This window comes from Vipera berus (genome assembly GCF_964194415.1).
Source record: "Vipera berus genome assembly, chromosome: 4".
Taxonomy (NCBI): Eukaryota; Metazoa; Chordata; class Lepidosauria; order Squamata; family Viperidae; genus Vipera; species Vipera berus.
The window spans coordinates 4203341-4230897 of record NC_138206.1 but is presented as its reverse complement, the minus strand read 5'-3'; the positions used below and the strand labels follow the sequence as shown (position 1 = coordinate 4230897).

At 48.6% G+C, this 27557-nt stretch overlaps 1 protein-coding gene across 2 annotated transcripts in view; it reads left to right on the top strand.

Moving 5' to 3' along the window:
* Window positions 1-12352: 12352 nt before the first annotated feature.
* ACER3 (alkaline ceramidase 3) overlaps window positions 12353-27557 on the top strand; it is a 34871-nt gene continuing 19666 nt past the window's right edge. Inside the window, exons 1-5 of one of the 2 annotated variants that reach the window (XM_081326563.1) lie at window positions 12353-13010; window positions 15461-15513; window positions 17153-17205; window positions 19558-19639; window positions 24518-24553. In XM_081326563.1, coding sequence (XP_081182689.1) covers window positions 12989-13010; window positions 15461-15513; window positions 17153-17205; window positions 19558-19639; window positions 24518-24553 — 246 coding nt within the window. In that variant the 5' untranslated portion in view covers window positions 12353-12988. The remainder of the gene's footprint in view (window positions 13011-15460; window positions 15514-17152; window positions 17206-19557; window positions 19640-24517; window positions 24554-27557) is intronic. The other variant, XM_081326564.1, reaches the window with a different exon arrangement.

The following is a 27557-nucleotide window of genomic DNA, read 5'->3' as shown; positions in this document are numbered from 1 at the left end:
GACTTGATAGGTAGACAAAAGTGCTAAATCCAGTCTGAACATCTAGCTTACTGTGCGATGATCAATAATATAAAGTTGGAAGGGACCTTGGAGGTCATCTAGTCCAACCCCCTGCTCAGGCAGAAAACCCTATACCAGTGATGGCAAACCTTTTAGAGACTGTGTGCCCAAACTGCAACCCAAAACCCACTTATGTATCATCAGTGTCTAGGTGGGCGTGGCCCATGGGGTGGGCATGGCCAATTGGGTGGGCATATGGGTGGGCGTGCCTGCGGTGATAACGGCAGACTGGGTGGGACTAAAAAGTTCAATCAAACAATTCCAACTTTGCGAGAACTTTTTTTCCCCCCACGAGAAGTTTTATTTTATTTTTATTTTAATCCCATTTATATCCCGCCCTTCTTCTCCGAAGACTCAGGGCGGCTTACAAGCTTAGCAATAGCCTTCATTCTATGTATATGCCTACTTATTAGGGCTTTCACACGCACCCCCCCAAGCGGCATTATTACAAAGTCAGCTTATTGCCCCCAACAATCCGGGTCCTCATTTTACCTACCTGGGAAGGATGGAAGGCTGAGTCAAGTTGAAATTGATTGATTGAACTTTTTTTTTTTTTTGCACACGGCGGCGGAGGCCTAAAGCGAAAAGATTTTATAAAACCCAGCTGAGGGCCTAGGACTGGGGCGACGGCGTGCGTGCCCACAGAGAGGGCTCTGCGTGCCGCCTGTGGCACACGTGCCATAGGTTCGCTACCACGGCCCTATGTCATTTCAGACAAATGGCTGTCCAGTCTCTTAAAAATTTCCAGTATTTTGAATATAAGCCCTCAGTGGAAGGCAGGCTGGTTGTAATAGTTTTTTTTTTCTTTTCCTGCAGTTCTAACTATCCGCCGAAGTCTGTGTCTGTTGTTTGTTTGCTGTGCCAAAATGGACAATTACAGAGGTGCAAATGACAGACTCAGTAATTCCTCTGTAGAACTGAATCAGCAGTTCCTTGGGCGATCTGAGCTTTTCTGTGTTAGTGTGGGAAAAAATGGCCGCCTTGTGCTTTTTTTTTTTTTTTGGATGACATCTTTGATGTTAAGTGGCCATTTTAAGTCTTTGAGATATTTAAGTCAAGTAAGTCCCCATTGAGATAATTGGGATTTCTGCCGTCTTCGTTGTCAGGCCAAACAAAGAACGCGCACCCATTGAAAAATGACTGTAGGACTAAAATTAAAGCAGTTCTGGTGTACACATTTTATGTCAAAGGTGTCAGCGTAAAGCCGACAGCGAAAAGAGGGAGAGAAATAGAATCCTTAGCATCTTAACCGAGGTTTTGCTTTTAAAGTGCTTGTTTTGGAATTGAAAGGCAAATGCATAATTCTCAACTTGCAACCCAAGTCGAGCTTGTAAGCCGCCCTGAGTCTTCGGAGAAGGGCGGGATATAAATGGAATTAAGATATAAAATAAAAATAAAATAAAATTTAACGACAAAGGCACTGAAAAAAGGGGCTTATGACCGTTTTTCACACTGACAACCATTGCAGCATCTCCACGGCCACACGATCAAAATTCGGACACTTGGCAACTCGGCTCCTATTTTATGACAGTTGCAGTGTCCCTTTTGCAACCTTCTGACAAAGTCAACGGGGGAGGCACACTCACTTAACAACTGTGGCAAGGAAGGTCGTAAAACTAGGCAAAATTCACTTAACGACCGTCCTGCCTAGCAATGGAAATTGCGCGCTCAGTTGTGACCTTAATTCGAGGATTACTTGAAGCGCTCGCTAGAATCTGAAGTGTAACCTGCCTACAAAGAGAATTCTAGAATTAACAAAACGCTAGATAAGTTCACATTCAAGAAGCTAACCTTTCTGCTTTCTCAGTTTTAGAATATTTATGGCTTTATACCAGGGCTAGGCAACCTTGGCTCTTTTATGACTCGTGGACTTCAACTCCCAGAATTCCTCAGCCAGCATGGGGGAACTATGGCCCCTTCATGACTTGTGGATTTCAACTCCCAGAATTCCTGAGCCAGCATGGGGGAACTATGGCCCCTTCATGACTCGTGGACTTCAACTCCCAGAATTCCTCAGCCAGCATGGGGAAAACTTTGGCCCCCTCATGACTCATGGACTTCAACTCCCAGAATTCCTGAGCCAGCATGGGGGAGCTATGGCCCCTTCATGACTTGTGGACTTCAACTCCCAGAATTCCTCAGCCAGCATGGGGGAACTATGGCTCCTTCATGACTCGCGGACTTCAACTCCCAGAATTCCTGAGCCAGCATGGGGGAACTATGGCCCCTTCGTGATCTGGGGACTTCAACTCCCAGAATACCTCAGCCAGCATGGGGGAACTATGGTGTTGTGACTCAGGGCCAGCCTGTGGGTCCGACAGCCGGGTCCGATGTATCGGAGGACTCAGATGAGGGGGAGGAGGGAGACGAACCGGCTGATGATGGTTTGGAGGCTTTGCAGAGTCCTCAGCCGGGGACCTCTTCTCAGCTGCGTGAGCCCGAGAGTGCGGAGGATGATGACCCACAGCTGGCCCTGTTCAAGGACGCCCGACGCAGGAGGCAGTCGAGCAGGAACAAACAAAGAAAGGTTATGGGACTCCTCGGGAGGAGGCACAGGGAGACCACGCCCTGAGCTCTCTATAAAAGGAGTGTTTGGGGAGGGGCTGGTTGCTGAAAGCAACTTTTCAGCTTGAGAAGACAAGCTCTAGTGTTTTTGTTAACTGCGTAATTAAATCTTGGCAGAAGCCTTTTAGCCTTGGACGCTCTCCAGTCTCTTCTTTTGAATAGGGGTTTGCTAGAAGAGGGCTGGTTCAGAACAGTTTGCTTTCAGCCACCCACCCCTTATTACTACGATGGAGCAGCTTCTTGCCGAGAATGCCCAGCTCACCCAGCAACTCACTTTGCTGGCAGCTCAGGTGGCACAACTGCAAGCTCAGGTACATGCTGCACCCCCACCCAGGAGGAAATGTCAGATAGCTATGCCGGATAAATTTGCTGGTAATCCAGAACTGTTTCCTGCCTTCCTGGGACAATGCCAGCTTTTTATCAGCGTGCGGGCGGCTGATTTCCCCACTGACCGAGATAAGGTGGGATTCGTGTTGAGCCTTCTGTCGGGAGATGCAGCTCGTTGGGGCACGCCTCTGTTGGCACAGCCTAGCCCATTGTTGGATAACTTTGGGGGGTTTTGTGACCATATGCGCCTCATGTATGAGGACCCAATTAAGGCGCAGACTGCCACCCGACGCCTGAAAGCTTTGAGGCAGGGTCAGCGCCCCCTACAGGCCTACATCAGCGATTTCCGGCTGCTTAGCCAGGATTCCGCCTGGAATGAGGCTGCGCTCGTGGATCCCTTCCAGGATGGCTTGTCGGAGGAGATGTTGGATGAGCTGGCCCGCGTGGACATTCCCTCAGACCTGAATGGGCTGATCCATCTTTGTCTGCGGATCGATGCCCGGCTGCAGCAGCGAAAGAGTCGCCGTGCTACCCCACAGACCCCTGCCGCTCCTGTTGAGCGTGAGCCCCCAGTCCAGAGGGAGGAGCCAATGGAGCTGGGTGCCGCCAGGTCCCGTCTATCGGTGACGGAAATGGACAGACGACGATCGGGGGGGTTGTGTTTTTACTGTGGGGACCCTGGACATTTGGCTGCTTCTTGCCCGAAGAAGCGTCAGCGGGCGTCAGTGACCAAGCCTGCCCCGAGAAAGTCCCCTGCTTTGCTGTCGGGAAACGGCCCGAGCCCGATCTAGACGGTGTGAAAGATCGGGCAACCCACAACGACCACGCCGAGCGACGCCGTTCCGACGGTGCCTGTGAACCTCCACGGCATTTGATTTTGGAGGCACGTCTGATCCTTCCTGGCAAGCCAGAGGGGATTCCGGTCCATGCCTTAATTGACTCTGGGGCTACCACTAACTTTATGGACTCGGCCTTCGTGGCCAAATGGGCTGTTCCCCAGTGTCCAGTGGATCCGCCCATGCTTGTGGAGACCATCGATGGTCGAGTGCTCCTGTCCGGGCCTATTACGGCCGCCACGCAACCCGTGTGTATGGCCATCAGTACCCATGTGGAGGCCATCCAGTTCTACGTCACTTCGGATCTGCATTTCCCCGTGGTCTTGGGACTGGCGTGGCTCCGGGCGCATGATCCACAGATCTATTGGTCTCAGAACTTGGTCACCTTCCCAAGTTTGCAGTGCGTGGACCACACCCGCCATATCTGTGCCGGCCAGGTGGAGGGTTCCCCAGGGGTTTCCTTGCCTCCCGAACTGTCCGACTTTGCTGACGTGTTCAGCGAGTCAGAGGCGGACCAATTACCCCCGCACAGGCCCTACGACTGCTCCATTGACCTAGTCCCTGATGCGCCTCTCCCAGTGGGGCGTTTGTACTCCATGTCGGAGCCCGAGTTGGCTGCATTGCGGGACTTCCTGACAAAGAATTTGGCTCGCGGTTTCATCCGGCCCTCGTCCTCGCCAGTGTCTGTGCCCGTGCTTTTCGTCAAAAAGAAGTCGGGCGAGTTACGGCTTTGCTGTGACTACCGGAAACTCAACGCCATCACGGTGCGTAACCGCTACCCGCTGCCCCTCATCCCCGAGCTCTTGGACCGACTCCGGGAGGCTAGGATCTTCACGAAACTGGACCTGCGTGGAGCTTACAACCTCGTCAGGGTTCGGCCGGGTGATGAGTGGAAGACGGCGTTTGGTACTCGCTATGGACATTTCGAGTACACGGTGATGCCGTTTGGCCTGACCAACGCCCCCGCTGTGTTTCAGCATTTTATGAACGATATCTTTCGGGATCTGTTGGACCAGTTTGTCGTGATTTACCTGGACGACATCCTGATTTACTCCCCGTCGCGTGAAGCGCATCATCAGCACCTCCGTCAGGTCCTGCAGCGCCTCCGGGAACATCGGTTGTTTGCCAAGTTGGAGAAGTGCCAGTTCTATCAGGTGACCATCGATTTCCTGGGTCACCGCATTTCTCCTGAGGGCATCGCCATGGAGCCGAGTAAAGTCGAGTCATTGCAGAGTTGGCAACCCCCGCGTCGCGTGAAGGACGTTCAGCGACTCCTTGGATTTGCCAACTACTATCGGACATTCATCCCTGGCTTTGCTGCCTTGACAGCCCCCCTCACCCGGCTCCTGCAAAAGAAGACTCGGTTCCAGTGGAACGCCCCTGAACAACAGGCGTTCCAGGCTTTGAAGGACGCCTTCATGAAGGAGCCCATCTTGAAACATCCCGACCCGCAACGGCCATTTGTCGTGGAGGCGGACGCCTCCGACATTGCCATTGGGGCCGTGTTACTCCAGGCAACGACGCCCAGCGGTACCCTTTTCCCTTGCGCGTATCACTCTCGGAAATTGAACCCTTCGGAGCGCAACTATACCATCTGGGAGAAGGAGCTGCTGGCCATCAAGGCGGCGTTCGAGGCTTGGAGGCATCATCTGGAGGGGGCGCGGCATCAGATCGAGGTCCGGACGGACCACAAGAATCTGGAAAGCCTGCAGACCGCTCGGAATTTGAATCAACGCCAGATCCGGTGGTCCCTCTTCTTTGCGAGGTTTGACTTCCGGGTGCGGTACATACCAAGCGGGCACAACCAGAGAGCGGATGCTCTGTCCAGGAAGCCCGAGTACACCCGAGTGGAAGACAAGCTTCCGCCCAGGACAGTGATCCCCGTCGAGTCTTTTGCTGCAGTGCGGGAGCCGGTGGATATACGGGCTCGGATCCGGGAGGCGCAGCAGCAGGAGGCGTGGGTGGCTCAGCGGAAGGAAGAGGTGGGGCCAGATTCGCCTTGGTCGGTCGCGGATGGACTCCTGTATTATCGTGACCGGCTCTATGTTCCAGGAGGGCCACTCAGGGGACTCGTCCTCAGCCAATGTCATGATAACCCGGCTGCGGGGCATTTTGGCCTGTTCAAGACTCTGAACCTGGTCTCCCGTACTTTCTGGTGGCCCCGAGTCCGACACGATGTCCAGTCTTATGTCACCTCCTGCGTCCCATGCAGGCAGGCCAAGTCAGCGACAGGGGCCCCGCCTGGTTTACTGCAGCCTTTGCCAACGCCCAAGAGACCCTGGGGGGCTGTGTCCATGGACTTTCTGACGGATCTACCCCCATCCTCCGGCTTCACGACAGTGTTTGTGGAGTGGACATGTTGACCAAGATGGCGCACTTCATCCCCTGTCGCGGCTTACCGTCAGCTCGCGCCACTAGTCGCATGTTCATCCAACAGGTGTTCCGGCTGCACGGCCTTCCCGATAGGGTCGTCTCCGATAGGGGGGCCCAGTTTACAGCCCGCTTCTGGCAGGAGTTGATGCGGGCGTTGGACATTAAGGTTTGCCTCTCGTCCGCGCATCATCCTCAGACCGACGGGGGTACCGAGAAGGTCATCGGCATCTTAGAGCAGTATCTGCGCTGCTATGTTAACCTGCAGCAGGACAATTGGGTGGACTATTTGGCCATAGCCGAGTTTGCCTTTAATAACTCGCAACACACCTCCACGCAGATGACACCGTTCTTGGCCAACGTGGGTTATCACCCCAGGTTTTTCCCCCTTTCTCCCGTGGACTCACCGGAGCCGGCAGCGAACGAATTCATGGCGGAGTTACAGGCGATCCATCGGTTGGTGCGACGGCAGCTGGGGAAGGCCAAGGCCGACTACAAGAGGTTCGCCGATCGGTCGAGAAGGGATACGCCTCCACTATCGGTGGGGGATCGGGTCTGGCTGTCCACCAGGGACCTACCATCCACTCGGCCGGCGAAGAAGCTGGACCACCGTTACCTTGGACCGTTCCCAGTCGAGGCCGTCATCAATCCGGTCGCCTATCGTTTAACTCTGCCACGTTCCCTGCGCGTGCACCCCGTCTTCCATCGGTCCTTGTTGGTCCCCGAACAACCGGCCTGTCCACTTCGCCAAGCGGAACCTCCCCCATCAGGAACTCGTGATGGAGGCAGCACCCCCGAGTACGAGGTCGCCAGCATCAGGGATTCCCGCTGGCTGAAAGGTCGCTTCCAGTACCTGATCGAGTGGAAAGGGTACGGGCCGGAGGACTTCACATGGGAAGACGCGACCGCCGTTCATGCCCCTGCGTTGGTGACTGCGTTTCACGAACAGTTCCCATCCCGACCGCATCCGGATCGGCAGACCCGGGGGAAGGGCCCTGCGGTGCGGGATAGTGTTGTGACTCAGGGCCAGCCTGTGGGTCCGACAGCCGGGTCCGATGTATCGGAGGACTCAGATGAGGGGGAGGAGGGAGACGAACCGGCTGATGATGGTTTGGAGGCTTTGCAGAGTCCTCAGCCGGGGACCTCTTCTCAGCTGCGTGAGCCCGAGAGTGCGGAGGATGATGACCCACAGCTGGCCCTGTTCAAGGACGCCCGACGCAGGAGGCAGTCGAGCAGGAACAAACAAAGAAAGGTTATGGGACTCCTCGGGAGACCACGCCCTGAGCTCTCTATAAAAGGAGTGTTTGGGGAGGGGCTGGTTGCTGAAAGCAACTTTTCCGCTTGAGAAGACAAGCTCTAGTGTTTTTGTTAACTGCGTAATTAAATCTTGGCAGAAGCCTTTTAGCCTTGGACGCTCTCCAGTCTCTTCTTTTGAATAGGGGTTTGCTAGAAGAGGGCTGGTTCAGAACATGTGGCACCTTCATGACTTGCGGACTTCAACTCCCAGAATTCCTCAGCCTGCGTGGGGAAAACTTTGGCCCCCTCATGACTCATGGACTTCAACTCCCAGAATTCCTCAGCCAGCATGGCTCAGTTTGGAAACCTCTCCCTTTCCCCTCAGCATGGCTGGCTCAGGAATTCTGGGAGTTGAAGTCCACGAGTCATAAAAGAGCCGAGGTTGCTTTGTACGGTTGATAAGACTCAAAAACTGGATTTAATCTTGCCATCTGAAGTTGAAAGCCAGCGTATTTTGAAACGAGATCAGTATTTTACAGCCAGACTGATTATTACTATATTTTGCTCAAGCTGTAGGTTGTGAATTTGTTAGCAATTCTATCCAGAACACCCAGCGATGATATTATTTATACATTAATGTGAATTTTCCCCCCCGTTTTGTTCTGTTGCTGGGTTGCCTTTTTATGTTCTGTATTTATACCCGGTATACGTTTCATCTTACATGGGGACCGGTGGTTGGTTTATTGGTTTGGTTTGGTTTTGGCCGTGCACTGCCCAGTGTCATGTTTTTTGAGCTGGGCAGCCTTATATGTCTTTTTTCTTTTTTAAAAAAAAAAGCTTTCTAAATTTAAATTTAAACCGTTTCCAACGATGAGTAACCAGTTCTGTTAAGCAAATTTTTTTTTTAAAAAAATCCATTAGCCTCCTAAAACTTCCAATTGTTCAGTCTCTATCTCTTGACGGGGTGGACAGCTCACCGTGATAGAAGTGGCTGATGATCTGAGTCCTTCTTTGCTTGCAGTTGTGGCTTTGTCGAGGCGTTGTTGTTGAGTTCTCTGAGCTTGGTTGTTTTCCTGCAGGGTTGCGTTCCCAGCCTAGGTGACAAGTGCTTCAGCTTTTCTCTTATCGCCCCGTGACCGCTTTCCTGTTTTGACAAGCGAGAAGTGAGTGCGCCTATCTGGGCAACGCAACTTACATTCACAATTGAGGCCTACATTGCGGTTGCTAAGCTGTGAAATTTGCCCCGGTTTACATCTTTTTTCACTGAGTCACTACAGTTGTTAGTTAAGTTAGCTTCCCAGAGGGCAGGACAAGAAACGACGGATGGAAACTCCTCAAGGAGAGAAGCAACCTGGATCCTGTTCAACATCTACATGAAACCGCTGGGTGAGATCATTCGTGGTTTTGGAGTGGGTTATCATCAGTATGCTGATGACACCCAGCTTTTCATCTCGACCCCAAACCACATCAGTGATGCCCTCGACGTGATGTCCCGTTGCCTGGAAGCGGTCTGGGAATGGATGGGGAGGAACAGGCTTCAACTCAACCCGGACAAGACTGAATGGCTGTACATACCGGCATGTCAGGGTATTCAGAGTATTCCATCTCTTAATATCGGGGGCGAGTTACTACCCCCCGTAGATAAGGCTCGCAATCTGGGCGTCCTCTTAGATTCACAGCTCTCCTTAGAAGATCATATAGGAGCTGTGACTAGAGGGGCCTTCGCTCAGGTTCGTCTGGTGCACCAGCTGCGACCCTATCTGGACCTGGATGCCTTGCGTACAGTCACCCATGCACTTGTGACCTCTCGTCTTGACTACTGCAACGCTCTTTACATGGGGCTGCCCTTGAGAACCACTCGGAAGCTTCAGCTGGTGCAGAGTGCAGCTGCACGAATGCTTTTGGGGGTTTCCCGATACTCCCATATTACACCTCTGCTCCGTGAGCTGCACTGGCTTCCAGTTGCCTTCCGGGTGAAATTCAAGGTGCTAGTGATGACATACAAAGCCCTACATGACGTGGGTCCAGATTACCTACAGGAGCACCTACTGCCAGCGTCAACGTCCCTCCGTCCTGTGCGCTCCCACAGAGAGGGCCTCCTCAGGGTGCCACCGGTCAGAGAATGTCAGCTGGTGACCCCCAGGGGGAGAGCATCCTCGGTGGGTGCGCCAATCCTTTGGAACCGCTTACCAGCTGAAATCCGGATGGCCCCCGACCTTCGCTCCTTCCGGCGTGATCTAAAAACTTATCTATTCCAACAAGCCGGCCTGGCCTGATGGATTTGGGTTTTACAATTTTCTCACTCTGTTGCTTTATTGTACAGTATTCTTACTTTATTGCTCTGTACACCGCCCTGAGTCCTCCGGGAGAAGGGCGGTATATAAAACAAATAAATAAATAAATAAAGGAGAAACTTCCCGACAGCGAGGACAATTAACCAGTGGAACTCCTTGCCTCCAGAAGTTGTGGGTGCTTCATCTACTGGAGGCTTTCAAGAAGAGACTGGACAGCCATTTGTCTGAAATGGTATAGGGTCTCCTGCCTGAGCAGGGGGCTGGACTAGAAGACCTCCAAGGTCCCTTCCAGCGGTATTCTGATTCTTAGTAGCGATAGCAATAGCCCTTCGACTTATAGGCTGCTTCCCGGTGCTTCCCAGCCCTCTCTCAGCGGTTTACAGAGTCAGCCTGTTGATTCCAACAATCTGGGTCCTCCTTTGACCGACCGCGGAAGGATGGATGGCCGAGTCAAGCTTGACCCGGTCGGGATCGAACTCCCGTCAGCGAGCAGTGAATTAGCTTGCAATTCTGCATCCTAACCGTCGTGCATCCCCGGTTCTAGAAAGGCAGTTAAGCGAAGCCAGCTTCCCCGTTGACTTTGCTGGTCAGAAGGTCGCCAGAGGGGATCACGTGACCTCAGGGACGCCGCGGCGGTCATAAATACGAATCAATTGCCAAGCGTCTGAATTTTGATCCCGTGATCCCAGGGACGCTGCAACGGTCGTAAGGGTGAGGAACACTCGTGTCGCTTTTTTCTCCCCCAGTACCGTTGTAAGTTTGGAGGGTCATGAAGACGAACTGTTGCTTAAGTCCAGGGCTACCGATAATCGTTCAGTCCAGAGCTAGAAATATCCTCCATAGTTTCCCCGCTTGGGAAGAGAGGAAATTTGCATCAAAGCGAGCTTGCAAGACAATGGGGTCCCTTGCTCAATCCCGTAAATGTTATTCCTGCGGCCTTTTCCTCCCGGTCTTTTATCCGTCTAGAGCTCAGTTGAACGTCATCTCTGTGGCTACTTGACTTTGGAGTTAATTATACTTCCCCAGATAGTTTGATGGTATACTTTCTTAATCACCGCCCACAAGCACAACATCACAAGGTGTCGAGATTACGCCGAGTTGCTTAGTGTGGCTTTTTGAAAAGTGTTTCGTCATCAGAACCCGGCAAGGGAGAGAAAGCAACGAGGTCTAAAATTATACGTGCCTGATCTCTGATTTCTACGACTGGATATTGTTCTTGTTGTTGTTATTTTTATTAGATTTTTATCCCAGCTTTTATATAGTTTGGTCGATGCAAGGTGGCAAACATAGCTCTCATAGAGGTAAATAGCGATAGCACTTAAGACTTATATGCCGCTTTACAGCCCTCTCTGAGCAGTTTACAGAGTCGGCCTATTTGCCCCCAACAATCCGGCTCCTCGTTTTACCGACCTCGGAAGGATGGAAGGCTGAGTCCACTTTGAGCCGGTCAGGATCAAACTCCTGGCTGTGGGCAGTGTGTTAGCCTGCAATCCTGCATTCTAAACACTGTGCCACAGGAAGGAAGGAGAGAGAAGGAAGGAAGGAAGGAAGGAAGGAAGGAAGGAAGGAAGGAAGGAAGGAAGGAAGGAAGGAAGGAAAACAAGAAAAAAGGGAAGGAAAGAAAGAAGAAAGAAAAACAAGAGAAAGAAAGGGAAGGAAAGAAAGAAGAAAGAGAAGAAGGGAAAGGAGAAAGAGGAAACAAAGAAAAAAGAAAAGAAAGAAAGAGAGAGAGAGAAAGAAAGAAAGAAAGAGCACTTAGACTTATATAGTGCTTTACTCCAAGCAGTTTACAAAGTCAACATATCTGGGTTCTCGATTTACATTCTTTTAGTGACGTATGAAGTTACAACAGCACTGAAAAAGTGACTTATGAGCATTTTTTTCACACTTAACGATTCATGTAGCACCCCGCCCAGGTCACATGATCAAATTTGGGCGCTTGGCAACTGGCGTGTATTTACGACGGCTGCAGTGTCCCAGGTTCACGCGATCCCCTTTTGCAACCGTCCCATTCGGTTTCCGAGAACCGAGTCAGTAGTGGGGGAAGCCCTCGATTCGCTTAATGACCGTACGGTTCAGTTCATGGCCGTTGTGATTCGCTTAACAACTGTGATTTTTTTTTTTAAAAAAAAGGTAGAATGGGGGGAAAAAACTCATTTAACAACGGCCTGGCTTAGCAGTGAAAATTTGGGGCTCAATTTCGGTCGTGATTCGAGGACTATCTTGTGTTAGCTGTCCAGAACCTTTGGGAGTAGGCAGCAATTTTTTAAAAAAATATATTTCCCCCCCCCGCCCCAAATGTTTAAAAATGGGTTGAAACACCACTTAAAATGACCTCATTGTCCTGCCTGTTAGCCAAGGTTCATAAAACCGCTTTTAAAAATGACTGCACCGGTTTCTTTTAATGCGGAATGGGGAAGAACAACAATTCGTTTCCCTTACTTTTGTAAAGGGAATGATTTTGTTGTCAAAGGTGACTGAAATATATATTGTCTACCGCCGCTCCCGCTGAGGTCATTCGAAGCTTCTCTGCTCTCCCCTCCTCCCCCGTCATTCATTTATGTATTTATAACCTACAATACATTGCCTAATTCAGGGGTAGGCAACCTCGGCTCTTTTATGACTCATGGACTTCAACTCCCAGAATTCCTGAGCCAGCCATGCTGAGGGGAAAGGGAGAGGTTTCCAAGCTAAGTCATGCTGGCTCAGGAATTCTGGGAGTTGAAGTCCTCGAGTGATGAAGGGGCCAAAGTTCCCCCATGCTGGCTCAGGAATTCTGGGAGTTGAAGTCCACGAGTCATGAAGGGGCCATGGGAGTTGAAGTCCACGAGTCATGAAGGGGCCATAGTTTCCCCCATGCTGACTCGGGAATTCTGGGAGTTGAAGTCCCCAAGTCATGAAGGGGCCATAGTTCCCCCATGCTGGCAGAGGAATTCTGGGAGTTGAAGTCCTCGAGTGATGAAGGGGCCAAAGTTCCCCCATGCTGGCTCAGGAATTCTGGGAGTTGAAGTCCATGAGTCATAAAAGAGCGGAGGTTGCCTACCCCTGGCCTAATTGTAGGAAAAGAGCCGACAGGGCCTTAGGAGAGCCTGGCTAGTTCTCCTCTCAGAAATGTCCTTTTTTTTTAATGAATAGGCTGTAATAATCTTCTAAAGTTTTGTTCATGCCTTGTGCTTTGTTTTTTGTTATTTGTTTTGTTTTTTCTCTGCAGGGAACACCGTCAGCAACTTGATTTTCATCCTCCCTCCCATCTACGGTGCAATTCAGAGTTTCAAAGACGGCCTTGAGAAGCGCTATATAATGGCATACTTGTGTGTCACAGGTACGTGGGCTGCTTTCCTTCTACGACGGCGTCCCATCCGACGGTTTTGCTTCGCCTTTTTTTTTAGCGGGATCTTTGAGTTTGAATGCCCAGCCTGTGTGCCCACGCACGAAACGCGGCTTGAAGAGGGTGACATTTCAGCCCTGAAGAATAATGTGAGCTGTGAAGAATAATGTGAGCTGTTCTAAGGAAATTTTTTGTATCCAACAGCTTTCCCCCCCCCCCCCCAAAAAAAACCTGTTTAGAATTTCAGGACATTTTTGTGTCTGTCTGTCTTGTCTGCCTAGCTGCGTGCCTGCCTGTCTAATCTGTCTATGTATATAGGTATTTATTTTTTTCTAAAATTTATTGGCCACCCATCTTACCACAGGGTAACTCTGGGCTCTCTTACCGTCGGAAAAATGTGTTTATATATTAAAACATAAATTAAAGCTAAGCATTAAAATCTGATGACACACGGGGGGAGCAGTGATGGAGTAGAGTGAGGTATATTATTGTTTAACCTCCATTTTTCATGCTTCCAACAAAGCCTGCCAGCTGGCTTGTCCCTCCAGTTTTTCCTCCCCCATCCTTTTGCTGTGCAGATAGTCCTTGACTTCCAATCACAATTGGCTCCAGAACGTCTGTTGCTAAGCGATGCGGTCATTAAGTGAGTCGCACTGGGTTCCATAAGTCTTTTGGCCATGGCCGTTAAGCGAAACATTCACTAGTTAAACAAACCTGGCTTCCCCCACTGATTTTGTTTGTCAGCTGGGAAGGATTGCTGGAATTGGGTATGTCTAGTTCAGGGGTAGGCAACCTTGGCTCTTTTATGACTCGTGGACTTCAACTCCCAGAATTCCTGAGCCAGCCATGCTGAGGGGAAAGAGGTTTCCAAGCTGTCCCATGCTGGCTCAGGAATTGTGGGAGTTGAAGTCCACAAGCCATGAAGGGGCCATAATTCCCCCATGCTGGCTGAGGAATTCTGGGAGTTGAAGGCCATGAGTCATAAAAGAGCCAAGGTTGCCTACCTTGGGGCTAGGGAATTCTGGGAGTTGAAGTCCACCCTTCTTAACAGAACAACAGAGCTGGAAGGGACCTTGGAGATCTTCTAGTCTAACCCCCTGCTCAAGCAGGAGACCCTAGACCAGGCATGTCAAACTGCCGGTCCGTGGGCCGAATCCCTCATGCCAGAACTGCGCCCACCCCATTGCCGGCAATGGGGGGAAAGTTGCAATACGTCACACAACGTCATGAGTTTGACATGCCTGCCCTAGACCATCTCAGGCAAACGGTTGTCCAATCTCTTCTTCAAAAGTACTTCTTGAGTTCTTTAAGAAGAATTTAAAAGTTGTTCTTCTTGGTGTTGAAGTCCACAAGTCATGAGGGGGGCCACAGTTCCCCCATGCTGGCTGAGGAATTCTGGGAGTTGAAGTCCACAAGTCATGAGGGGGGCCACAGTTTCCCCATGCTGGCTGAGGAATTCTGGGAGTTGAAGTCCACAAGTCATGAAGGGGCCATAGTTTCCCCCATGCTGGCTCAGGAATTCTGGGAGTTGAAGTCCACAAGTCATGAAGGGGCCATAGTTTCCCCATGCTGGCTGAGGAATTCTGGGAGTTGAAGTCCACAAGTCATGAAAGGGCCATAGTTCCCCCATGCTGGCTGAGGAATTCTGGGAGTTGAAGTCCACAAGTCATGAGGGGGGCCACAGTTTCCCCATGCTGGCTGAGGAATTCTGGGAGTTGAAGTCCACAAGTCATGAAGGGGCCATAGTTTCCCCCATGCTGGCTCAGGAATTCTGGGAGTTGAAGTCCACAAGTCATGAAGGGGCCAAGGTTGCCTACCCCTGCTTTAGGCTCTGATAACGCCCTGGCCACAACCCTTGAAGTAATTTACTTTCTAAAATAGGGCAAAGACTTGGCTCAGTCAACCAGCCTATCCACTTCTGTTCCAAGAAGAGAGCCAAAATTTGTTCTGTTCAGCAACAGGCTGTGATGAGCCAAAAATCTATCAATCTATCAGTTGTGGTTGGTATAGCAAGGGCTACCTGTATTTTCCAGGACTCCGTGTGACAATAGATCAACCTACAGGTAGTCCTCTACTTACGAAGTCCTAAGTGCGAAAAACGGTTATAAGTCACTTTTTTTAGTGCTGCTGTTAACTTTGAACGGTCACTAAACAAAATGTTGTAAGTAGAGAACTACCTGCATACATCCTTTTACCATTGGTAAGCCACTCAAGAGTCGCCTTATTGGTGAGAGGGCATATGCATTTCATTCTGTCACCTATGTGGAATTCCTCTCATCGATAAGATAACCTTTATTTCATTTTTTTTTTACTGTGGTTACAACGGGACACTTCAAAAATGAAATTTAGTTGCCCGCTCTCAAAGTGAAACACATACATGACGCACACCTAAACATACTACATACAACATATATATATATAATCCTTTCTTATTTGGATTTCAGCCGTGGGCCTGGGCTCCTGGTGCTTCCACATGACCCTGAAGTATGAAATGCAGGTCAGTAGCCCTTGAAAAAGTATGCACCTTTTGTGTCCGTGGGAAAGGGACATGCTTGGATCCGTTTTGCTTCCCTGGTTGGTTGATAGGGGTGCATTCATAGCGCGTTTTGCTTTGGATTGATTATGGGCTATTATTTTGAACTCCTAGTGACCAAAGATGCCAGTAACAACTGCTGTGGATAGTTAAAATACTTTATCCAGGAGTCCAGACAGCAATATAGGAGGATTGACTAATCTAGAATAAAATCTGCCTACACATAATTGGTGGGCAGTCACCGAAATAGGAGCCAACCGTGTGCTGCAGCTGCCAAAAGAGCCAACGCAGTCCTAGGCTGCATTAACAGAGGGAGAGAATCAAGATCACGTGAAGTGTTGGTACCGCTTTATAAGGCCTTGGTAAAGCCACACTTGGAATACGGCATCCAGTTTTGGCCACCACAATATACCGTATTTTCTGGCGTATAAGATGACTTTTTAACCAATGAAAATCTTCTCAAAAGTCAGGGGTTGTCTTATATGCCCGGTGCTGAAACTTTAGGGACAGGGCTGGCTGGAAAACCTGGAGCAGATCTCCCATTAGGTCTGCGCAGGGAAAGCAGGACCAATTGGAGAAGAAGCTGCAGTCTGTGATTTTTTACAGGCTGGGGTCTGGGCGTCTTTCCTTCTAAAGTTGAAGAGCAGCTGCAGTCTATCCCAACTTGAAAGGCAGGTGGGGAATGCAGCAGCCAGAGCAGCTGCTTACCTCTAAGGACACATTTGACTCAGGAACTGGGCGGGCTGGCTGGAAAACCTGGAGCGGATCTCCCATTTGGGAAAGCTTTAGAGTGAATTAGGAAAAGTTTAATCCACTTGCACTGTTTTATGTTTACATGTTTGATGACAAACAGCCTTATGTTTATAAGTGACAGTTTTCCTACTAAGTACCTGCATGTCATAAGCGTTTGAATTAAAATTACCATATTAAAATCAAATCTGATGTTTTTAATTTTTATTTGGTGTGCGTTGGAAGAGGGGTAGTCTTATACGGTGCGTATAGCCCAAACCCTATAATTTAACAGGAAATGTAGGGGGTCGTCTTATACACCCAGTCGTTTTATACGCCGGAAAATACGGTAAACAAGATGTTGAGACTCTGGAAAGAGTGCAGAGAAGAGCAACAAAGATGATTAGGGGACTGGAGGCCGAAACATACGAAGAACAATTGCAGGCATTGGGCAGGTCTATTTCAGGGGTAGGCAACCTTGGCTCTTTTATGACTCGTGGACTTCAACTCCCAGAATTCCTCAGCCAGCCATGCTGAGGGGAAAGGGAGAGGTTTCCAAGCTGAGCCATGCTGACTCAGGAATTCTGGGAGTTGAAGTCCACGAGTCATAAAAGAGCCAAGGTTGCCTACCCCTGGTCTAGTTTAATGAAAAGGAGGGGACCAGCAGTCTTCCAGTATGGAAAACTTTGGGTCCAACCTCTATGCATCTTCTTCTCCATTGCAGTTCTTAGCTCCCTCCCTCATTAAAATAATAATAATGCTGACCGTTTTCAGTAAAAGCTGTCCTGCTCTGACCATTTTGATTTGGGCCCGCCATCTTTCTTTGAATTTTTTTCTCTACGCACAAATAACCTTTTTGTTCTGCTGTTTGCAGCTGTTGGACGAGCTACCCATGATCTACAGTTGTTGCGTTTTTGTCTACTGCCTGTAAGTATCTGTCATCCGTTTCTCTTTCATGACTGATTAACAATTCACAGACTTAAAATTTTATTTCACTCGCATAGACATGGGTGCTGAAATAGCTATTGGAGGTACAGTACTGAATTTGCAGGGAGGGACTAGAATTCTCCATCTCCTGGTAATTGGCCCAGTCATCCAACTGGCTTCCGTGGCTAAGGCTGGACTAGAACTCACCATCTCCTGGTGGTGGTTGGCTCAAAGTCACCCAGCCGGCTTTCATGTCTAAGTTGGGACTAGAACTCACCATCTCCTGGTGATTGGCCCAAAGTCACACTGCTAGCTTTCATGGCTAAGGTGAAACTAGAACTCACCATCTCCTGGTGATTTGGCCTAAAGTCACCCAACTGGCTTTCATGGCTAAGGTGGGACTAGTACTCACCATCTCCTGGTGGTTGGCTCAAAGTCACCTAGCCGGCTTTCATGGCTAAGGTGAAACTACAACTCACCATCTCCTAGTGATTGACCCAACTGGCTTTCATGTCTAAGTTGGGACTAGAACTCACCATCTCCTGCTGATTGACCCAAAGTCACACAGTTAGCTTTCATGGCTAAGGTGAAAGTACAACTCACCATCTCCTGGTGATTTGGCCTAAAGTCACCCAACTGGCTTTCATGGCTAAGGTGGGACTAGAACTCACCATCTCCTGGTGGTTGGCTCAAAGTCACCCAGCCGGCTTTCATGGCTAAGGTGAAACTACAACTCACCATCTCCTAGTGATTGACCCAACCGGCTATCATGTCTAAGTTGGGACTAGAACTCACCATCTCCTGGTGATTGGCCCAAAGTCACCCAGCTGGCTGTAACTTTTATGCCAACAAAGAAACCTAAGATTTCTTTACACAAAACGTACTTTTCACTTGCTTGATTTTTTAAAAAAATAACTTTTAGCCTTCACACTTAGATTGATTTTTTTCTGCAAAGTAAAGCGGCTAGAGAATTGAATGTTGATTCTGGACATTGGTAACTCTGAGAGAAGAATAACCATCTGTATTTGACATCCTATTTTTTTCCCCCAGTAACTCCCAAATAAACTCAACCCTTTTTCTTTAAAATTGCTGAAACCACTTTTTTTTCTCCCCCAATAAACTGATGATGAGTTTCTTCAGTACTAAATTTATCAAAACATTAAAGTCTGTGCTCTTGGGACAATTTGATGGAACTGCAAAGCCCATAATGTCCTTTGAACGTTTGATTTTCCAATTTTTTCCCCCTCTAATCTTAAGCTGTACTAAAATGTACAATCATCGGGGTCTCTCCTTCTTTATTATAGTGGTTAATATAATATAAGCGGGGGAGAGAGCATTTCTTCATAAAACAATGCTTTTGGTAAGGTGAAGCAGTTTTTTCTTAATATACTTTGCCTCTTGCTTTATTGTACGTGGATCTAATTTTAGAGAAGGGAGGGGGGGGAAGCACAAAACATTCTTTTGTTCTGAGTGTTCTTTTAAGAATGACGAAGATAGTTTATGCCTCTTACTGAAACAAGTTTGCCGAGTTTGTATAACGCAGAGATCTATCTGCAGGCAGGAATATTTTATTCCTATTTCAGATCACCTTCATTTGGAAAAGGCGTAACCTTAAGGTTTGTTTTTTTTTTCCCCTCCCATATTACCACGGCTTTGAAAATTCTCAGCATTTCTGCTGAATCGTACAAGGAACTGGCAGAATCTGAGCCACCTCCCGCCAGATTCAGCCTGTATTCTTTTGACATTTTAATTGTTTGGGTATTTGTTTTCATACGTGCCTATGTTTTTATTATAATGAGCCTTGGTGGAGCAGTGGGCTAATGCCTCCTTAAGTAACACCAGCTGCCTGCAATTAGTGCAGGTTCGAGTCCCACCAGGCTCAAGGTTGACTCAGCCTTCCATCCTTCCGAGGTAGGTAAAATGAGGACCCAGATTGTTGGGGGCAATAAGCTGACTTTGTAATAATGCCGCTTGGGGTGTGTGTGAAAGCCCTAATAAGCAGGCATATACATAGAATGAAGGCTACTGCTAAGCTTGTAAGCCGCCCTGAGTCTTCGGAGAAGGGCGGGATATAAATGGAATAAAAAAAAAATGCAAGCCACCCAGAGTCACTTTGGACAGAGACGGGCGGCCTATCAATTTAGTGAATCATCGTCATCCTGCATCAGCAGGAACTTGCAACCGAGTCCCCTTACTATTTGGATCCTACATGCCACGGAGAATTTAAAGTGGCCACGGAGTGTTTTGTGGCTCCCAGTCTCGCGAAAAGCTTCTGTTTGAAAGCCTTGTGCATTAAGGATTTCTTTTGTCTTCCTTCGGACTCCTTAATCCTCGTTTGTGTGTTTGTTTCAGGTACGAATGTTTCAAGCACAAGAAAACAGTCAACTACCCTCTCATCTTCCTACTACTCACCTACAGCATTGGTGTTAGCATAGTAAGTAAGCAAGGTTTCTCTTACCCAGGCTGTTTTTATAAGGAGGATGGGGTGCTTGCACACGGTGCTCTGGTGTTCCTTTCTCGTCTGCATTTCAGGTAGTCCTCGACTTAACGACCATAACTGAGCTCAAAATAATGAAGATGATGATGATGATGATGTTGGAAGGGACCTTGGAGGTCATCTAGTCCAACCCCCTGCTCAGGCAGGAAACCCTATACCATTTCAGACAAATCCCTGTGAATCACTGCAGTTGGTCGTAAGTGGAGAATAGAGTAGAGTAGAGTAGAGTAGAGTAGAGTAGAGTAGAGTAGAGTAGAGTAGAGTAGAGTAGAGTAGAGTAGAATAGAATAGAATAGAATAGAATAGAATAGAATAGAATAGAATAGAATAGAATAGAATAGAATAGTTGGAAGGGAGCTTGGAGGTCATCTAGTCCAACCCCCTGCTCAGCCAGGAAACCCTATTACCATTTCATTTAGCATCATGTCCGCCACTAACTTATTAAGTGAGTTTTGCCGCATTTCGTGACCTTTCTTCCCACACTAAAGTGAATCGTTGCAACCCGGTTGTTAAGTAATTAGTAACCCGGTTGTCAAGGGAATCTGGCTTCCATGTCCTGGTCAGAAAGTCGTAAAAGGGGATCATATGTATCCCCGGGGACACAGCAACCATCATAAATATGAATCAGTTGCCAAGCGACCAAATTTTGATCCTGTGCCCGTGGGGATGCCGCAACAGCGGTGTGAAAAACGGTCCTAAGTCATTTTTTCCCCCCAGTGCTGTTGTAACTTTAAACTCTCACTAAACAAATGGTTGTAAGTCAAGGACTGCCTGTACTGTGGTATAGAAAAAAGCCTGCTTTGTTTTGTTGCAGTAATGGTGAATTTTCCTAAACGAGAGTTTCTCAACCTCTTCAAACTTTAAGCTGGGGTGGTGGTGGTGGACTTCAACTCCCAGAATTCCTTAGCCAGCCATGACTGGCTGGAGAATTCTGAGAATTGAAGTCCATCCAGCCTAAAGTTGTAGAGGTTGAAAAACAACAACAACACTGATCTATAGTTTGTAGGAGGGGAATCATAACTTCACAAAGGCTGGGTCTGCCAAGCCCTTTTCCTTCCATCTCTCTCTTGACACCTTCCTGAAGATTGAAGATTTAAACAGCTGCCTTGCCAGAGTTTGCTAGGCTTGTTTAATTTGAACCGTGATTAACTTGGGTGTGTGTATGTGTGTGTGTGTGTGTCTTAATGTGTCAGGCTAACCCACCTTGCTTAGTTAATGACTAATTTGTTCAACTTTTGGTTCAGACCAGAAAATAAGTGAGTCAGTAAACATTGTAGTGTTAATGTGACCAGTGAGTGTCTAGGAATTATCGTAGACATCATGGCGGCCAGGGGCGGCAGGCGGGGGCTTTGAGTAAAGAATTACTTTTTAAAAAAAGGGGGGGGAAGAAAGGGGATAAAATGTGGCCCGAGTAATGCAGAAGGACACATCTCGGTAGCTTGGTTTCCTCTTCTAAAGCAGAGATCCCCAAACTTTTGGGCACCGGGGACCGGTTTCGTGGAGAGAGGTTTTTCCACGGACCGGAGGGTGCGTGGTTTTGTGTGCTGCTTGCATCTTGCGGATGGGGCTTTGCTTGTTTGTGCGGACCGGCTCCTGGCATGCCGTGGCCCGGTACTGGTCCACACAGCAGTAAAGTAATGTAATGTGCTCTAAAGTGATGTTTCTCAACCTTGGGACTGCAACTCCCAGAATTCCTCTACCGGCATGCAGTCCACACAACTTTTTAAGTTGTCACGGTTGAGACACACATTGTCCTAAGCTGTCATCTCAGGTATATTTTAATTTATGATTGCTGCAGATCCATCCGGGAGCGTAAGAAATGAACCCCTCTGGATATATTTTAACTTCCAGCTAGCTAGACAAGAGGGCGTGATGGCTCAGCGGTTAAAGACGCTGAGCTTGTCAGTTGGAAAGCTGGTAGCCCGGGTTTGAGTCCTGAGCTCCATGCGATGGGGTGAGCTCCTGTTCCTTGCCCCAGCTCCTGCCGACCTAGCAGTTCGAAAGCACGCAATTGCCAGTAGATTAATAGGTACCACGTCGGTGGGAAGGTAACAGCATTCCATGTGCCTTGGCATATATATTAGCAGTAGAAGGAGGTCGATGATTTTTCTACTGCTAATATGGATATACCTGGGATTCGTATTTGTAAAGTAATTAGGGAGATAGATATACCGTATTTTTCGGACCATAAGACGCACCGGACCATAAGACGCACCCAGTTTTTAGAGCAGGAAAACAAGAAAAAAAATTCTTTCTCCTTCTCTATCTCTCCCTCTCTTTCTCTCTCTCGCTCTCTTACTCTCCCTCCCTCTCCCATTGTCCCTTCCTTCCTTCCTTCCTTCCTTCCTTCCTTCCTTCCCTCTTTGTCCTTCCCTCTCTGCATTAGAGCAGCACCCGCGGAGGCGGCCCTGCAGCCCGGCTTTCTCTTGCAGAAAGCAAGCTGAAATGGAGTGAGGGAGATTGCCAGAAATGCGAATCGGCTGATCTCGCGCTCCTGCAAACTCCCTTGCTCGGTTTCAGCTTCCCTTGCTACAAGAGAAAGCAGGCTGAAACGAGGCAGATTGCAGGAGCGCGAGATCAGCCGATTCGCATTCCTGGCAATCTCCCTCACTCCGTTTCAGCCTGCTTTCTAGCAAGGGAAGCTGAAACCGAGCAAGGGAGAGTGCAGGAGCGCGAGATCGGCGTTTCTCAGCACGTGCCGATTCGTGCTCCACTTGCAGAGGTTGGGGCTGACCATACGGATCACCTTCGGACCATAAGACGCACCCTCATTTTCCCCCCCACTTTTGGGGGAAAAAAGTGTGTCTTATGGTCCGAAAAATACGGTAGATATAGATATAGATATAGATATAGATATAGATAAGGGACGCGGTGGCTCAGTGGGTTAGGACACTGAGCTTGTCGATCAGAAGGTCGGCAGTTTGGTGGGTCGAATCCCGAGTGCCGCATAACAGAGTGAGCGCCTGTTACTCGTCCCAGCTTCTGCCAACCTAGCAGTTCGAAAGCACATAACAATGTAAGAAGAAAAATAGGGACCACTCCGGTGGGAAGGTAAGAGCGCTCTGTGCGCCTTTGGCGTCTAGTCATGCCGGCCACATGACCACGGAGACGTCCTCGGACAAGCGCTGGCTCTTCGGCTTTGAAACGGAGATGAGCACCGGCCCCTAGAGTCGGAAACGACTAGCACGCATGTGCGGGGGAACCTTTACCTTTACCTTTTATAGAGATATAGAGATAAACAATTTTAAACAAAAGAGTAAGACTAATAATTCAAGGTGCTGGTAATGACCTATAAAGCCCTAAATGGCTTGGGTCCGGATTATCTAAGGGAACACCTGCTGCCGGCATCAACTTCCCATCGTCCTGTGCGCTCCCACAGGGAGGGCCTTCTCAGGGTACCGCCGGTTAAGGAGTGCCGGCGGGTTATTCCCAGGGGAAGAGCGTTCTCTGTGGGCGCGCCGGCCCTATGGAACCAACTTCCCCCGGAACTTAGGACTGCCCCCGACCTTCGCCGGGACCTGGAAACTTGGCTCTTCGAGCTGTCTGGCCCAGACTGAGGGGTTTTAACTAATTTAATTTAATTGGGTTTTAGTTTAACTTCAGGGACTGTAATTTAATCATAGTTTTAACTGATTTTAATTTTGTATGCTATGTATTTTAATTTTCCCTGTAAACCGCCCTGAGTCCTACCGGAATAGGGCGGTATGTAAATTTAAATAATAAATAAATAAATAATACCACCAAAGAGTAAGACTAATGCCAAATGAAATAGAATGACCAAGAATAAAAGGAAAGAAAGAAAAAAAAAACCTAAAGGTGCAAAAAAGAAAAGAGATTAGCGGGAGAAATAGAAAAGGGGAAAAAATGGTATAAAGAAGTGACTTCTGATTTTTACAGTAGCAATAAGTGCATTTATGCCTCTTTCTCTAAAGTCACATCGTGAACCTCTTCTTTCCGTACTCTACCTTGCCTAATTGTCAAAACCATAAAGTTTATTCCCCTCCCCCCCCCCCTTTTTTTTTTTTACACAAAAATACCATCAGGGGGTTTCCACTTACCACTAAACATTAGATATTGTCTTCTCTCTAATCGAACAAGCCAATCGGGCCGTTTCGGCAAGTTTTAACCTCTTTAAGTCTCCCGATACTCCCGTGTAACACCTCTTCTCTGCGAGCTGCATTGGCTTCCGGTTGCCCTCCGGGTGAGATTCAAGGTGCTAGTGATGACCTATAAAGCCCTACATGGCGAGGGTCCGGGATATTTGAGGGAACACCTGCTGCCGGCATCAAGTTCCCATCGTCCTGTGCGCTCCCACAGGGAGGGTCTTCTCAGGGTGCCGCCGGTTAAAGACTGCCGGCGGGTAACACCCAGGGGTAGGGCCTTCTCAGTGGGTGCGCCTGCCCTGTGGAACCAGCTGCCTGCGGAGCTTAGGACAGCCCCCGACCTCCGTTCATTCCGCCGGGACCTGAAGACCTGGCTCTTCGAGCTCTCTGGCCCAGGCTGAGAATATTTTTAATTTTAATTTTAACTGGGTTTTAATTTTCTCAGGGTTCTATTTAATCTCTTTTAATTTGTTTTAACGTTTGTATTGACTGTTTTTTAAATGCCCTGTAAACCGCCCTGAGTCCTTCGGGAAAGGGCGGTATATAAATCTAAATAAAATAAAATAAATAAAATAAATTCATCTGTTGGAGGGTATCGCCGTATCTATCCACCTTCCTGTTGCGGTTGTCACACTGTGTCCCATGACTTTTTCCCAACTGTTTATCCATCAGTCCCTAGAGGATGATAATATCTTGTGTTTGCCTTTTGCAGGTATACCTAAACTGGAAACAGCCTGTATTTCATCAGGTAATTGTTTATCTCTTGTTTCAACTTAGAAAATGTTATTGACTTGTCCATTTTTTAAAAAAATCTCCTAGTCTGGTCAATGTGGATATGTGTCAGGCGTGAAAGACAAGGTCTACTACACGTGGTTTGTTGCCGATTTGTTGCTTTAAAGCCTGTGCTTCTCAACTAGCAGTCAGCACCTGCTAAGACTTAGATAAGGGTCAGCTTAATCCAAGGGAAGGTGGATTTATTTCCCTTGTGACTACGTAGGGATTCTAGGCTGATTCCTCTTTTGACTCCGCCCCCAGATTCTGCCACTCTTCCTCCCGCAATACGTCGGTCCAAGTGGGCTTTTGCAATTAGAGAGCTCACATGCTCATTGGATACAATTTTGTATATTAATATCAGGATTCCCCAGTTCCGTTGACTGAATCAGCCGGGCATTCCGTCATAATTTATTTTATTTTATTTTATTTTAATCCCATTTATATCCCGCCCTTCTCCGAAGACTCAGGGCGGCTTACAATTTAAGCACAAACCAATGTGCTTAGCAGTAGCCTTCATTCTATGTATATGCCTGCTTATTAGGGCTTTCCCCCCCCCCCCCAGCGGCATTATTACAAAGTCAGCTTAATTGCCCCCAACAATCTGGGTCCTCATTTTACCTACCTGGGAAGGATGGAAGGCTGAGTCAAACTTGAGCCTGGTGGGACGCGAACCTGCACTAATTGTGGACCTTCGGGCCGGGAAGGTCCATATTGCACAATTCCACACGTTGCACGCATACGCACAATTCAAGATCGTCCCGTTTACTCAAACGCAGACAGCGGCTTCATTTCGTAAAGCAACTTTTCCTGCATTTGTGGGGGGGGGGGGGGGGAAGAAAAAGCGTTCGGAAGGCTCACCCAGTTACGTTGCGAGGAAAAAAAGAAATATTTACTGAAATTAAAATGGGTGGCTCCCTGCACTGATGGTGGTCAGGCGGCTCTCAGCAGGGTTGATTGGATGACCTCTTAGGACAGGACAAGAAGTAATGGGCGGAAGCTTGTTAAAGAGAGATCAGACACAGAGCCAAGGAGAAATTTCCCGACAGTGAGAACAATCAGTCGGCTGGTCTGCAGACGTTGCGGGTGCTCCATCACTGCAGATTTTCAAGAAGAGGCAGCCATTTGTCCAGAATGGTATAGGGCAGGGGTCCCCAACCCCCCTGGTCCTTGGACCGGTAGCGGGCCGCGGCATGCCAGCAACCGGTCCGCACAAACAAGCAAAGCCCCATCCGCAGGATGCAGGCAGCACACAAAACCACGCACCCTACAGTACTCAGAGAAACACTCTCCACGGAACCGGTCCCTGGTGCCCGAAAGGTTGGGGGCCTCTGGTATAGGATCTCCTGCTTGAGCAGGGGGCTGGACTAGAAGACCCCCAAGGTCCCTTCCAGCTCTGTTATTCTATGTTCTAAATCTGATTCTTTTAGCTAGAATCGGCCTCTCCTAGCTAAGGCTGTGGGGAAAGACTAACAGACACCCCAGATCTGCAGGTGTAGCCCGGCGTTCCTGTGATGAATTGCTTTCCTTTTACGAGCCTAGCATCTTAACTAGATTAGAAGTAGTGCTTGAGTTATGAGCTGTCAAGCCATTCAAAGTTACGGCCCTGTCCAAAAGGCTACTTACGACCTGGTCCCACAGTTAACGGCCACTGCAGTGCCCTGCAGTTATTCACCCTTACGACCGGCTACAGGGAAGCCGGGGTGCCTGCCCGCCTATCTATCTTCTCCCCATTTCCCCTCCCTGCCTTGGGCCTTCTTCCCATCCCACCCGGTCCCGTGCTGTTTTCCTAATGCAGGAAATTCCTTGGGTCATTGTGGATACGTGTCAGTTCCTTGGAGGTCATCTAGTCCCACCCCCTGCTCAAGCAGGAGGCCCTATACCATTTCAGACGAGTGGCTGTGCAGTCTCTTCTTCAAAGCCTCCAGCGATGATGGGTCACCCGCGACTTCTGAAGGAAGTCATTCCGCTGGTTAATGGTTGTCACCGATAGGAAATTCCTCCTTAGTTCTAGGTTGCTTCTCTCCTTGCTTAGTTTCCATCTGTTGCTTCTTGTCCTGGCTTCGGGCGCTTTGGAGAAGAGGTTGACCCCCCCCCCTCTTCTTTGTGGCAGCCCCTCAAAAATTGGAAGTCTGCAATCATGTCACCCCCTCCTAGCCCTTCCATCAGCCAATTCCCCCTCCTATACCCAATTCTGTCAGCCGTTCTTCCTATGTTTTAGCCTCCATCCCCTAAGTAATAGGAGGGGGAGGGAAATAATACGAGAAAAATTTATTTTTTGGCCTTTGAGATGGGAAAATACAAAACACGAATAGCCGGCTCATTTTTCCAGTAGCGGACATGTTTGCTAAACATAGTAAACTTTTATCTTTACTTAGTAAATCCTCCAGTTGCATCGAATTTCATTTCCAAGAAGAGGATGTGGATTGTGCCTTAGGAAGAAAAAAAAATTGCCTTGAATTTCTAAACACCCAGATAAACCGATGGGCTAGAATTCTCCTTGGCTCCAGTTTTCCTCCTGCTTACCTGTCACTTAACCCACTTAACTTTTTATTTATTTCTAAATAAATCCCTTCGCATGGGTGGGTAAGGACAGGAACCTGTCTTTCAGCAGAATTATAATTGGGTGGGTGTTCCGCGATGCCATGCCCACATTAGCAAATCACTCAGCAGTCTCGAATCCACTTTCCCAAGCCAAGCAGAGACGGTGGGACTGGTGCCGCGGGGAGAGAATTTGCATGATTTAGCAGCAATTAAACTTTGCCCTCCCAGTGTTAAGTTATTCTAAATATTCTGCCTGTAGCAAGCACAGTATAAAATAACCCTGAGAAAGCCTTGGACCCCATACTCGAAACCTTTTCCCCCTTTAATTATTAGCACCTCTTTTGCAATTATTGCGTGTTGACTTTGTTAAAAAGTCTTCTCATTACGTTGCTAAGCCTTTTTTTTTGCCTCTGTTGGCTCACTGTGGGATTCGTAAT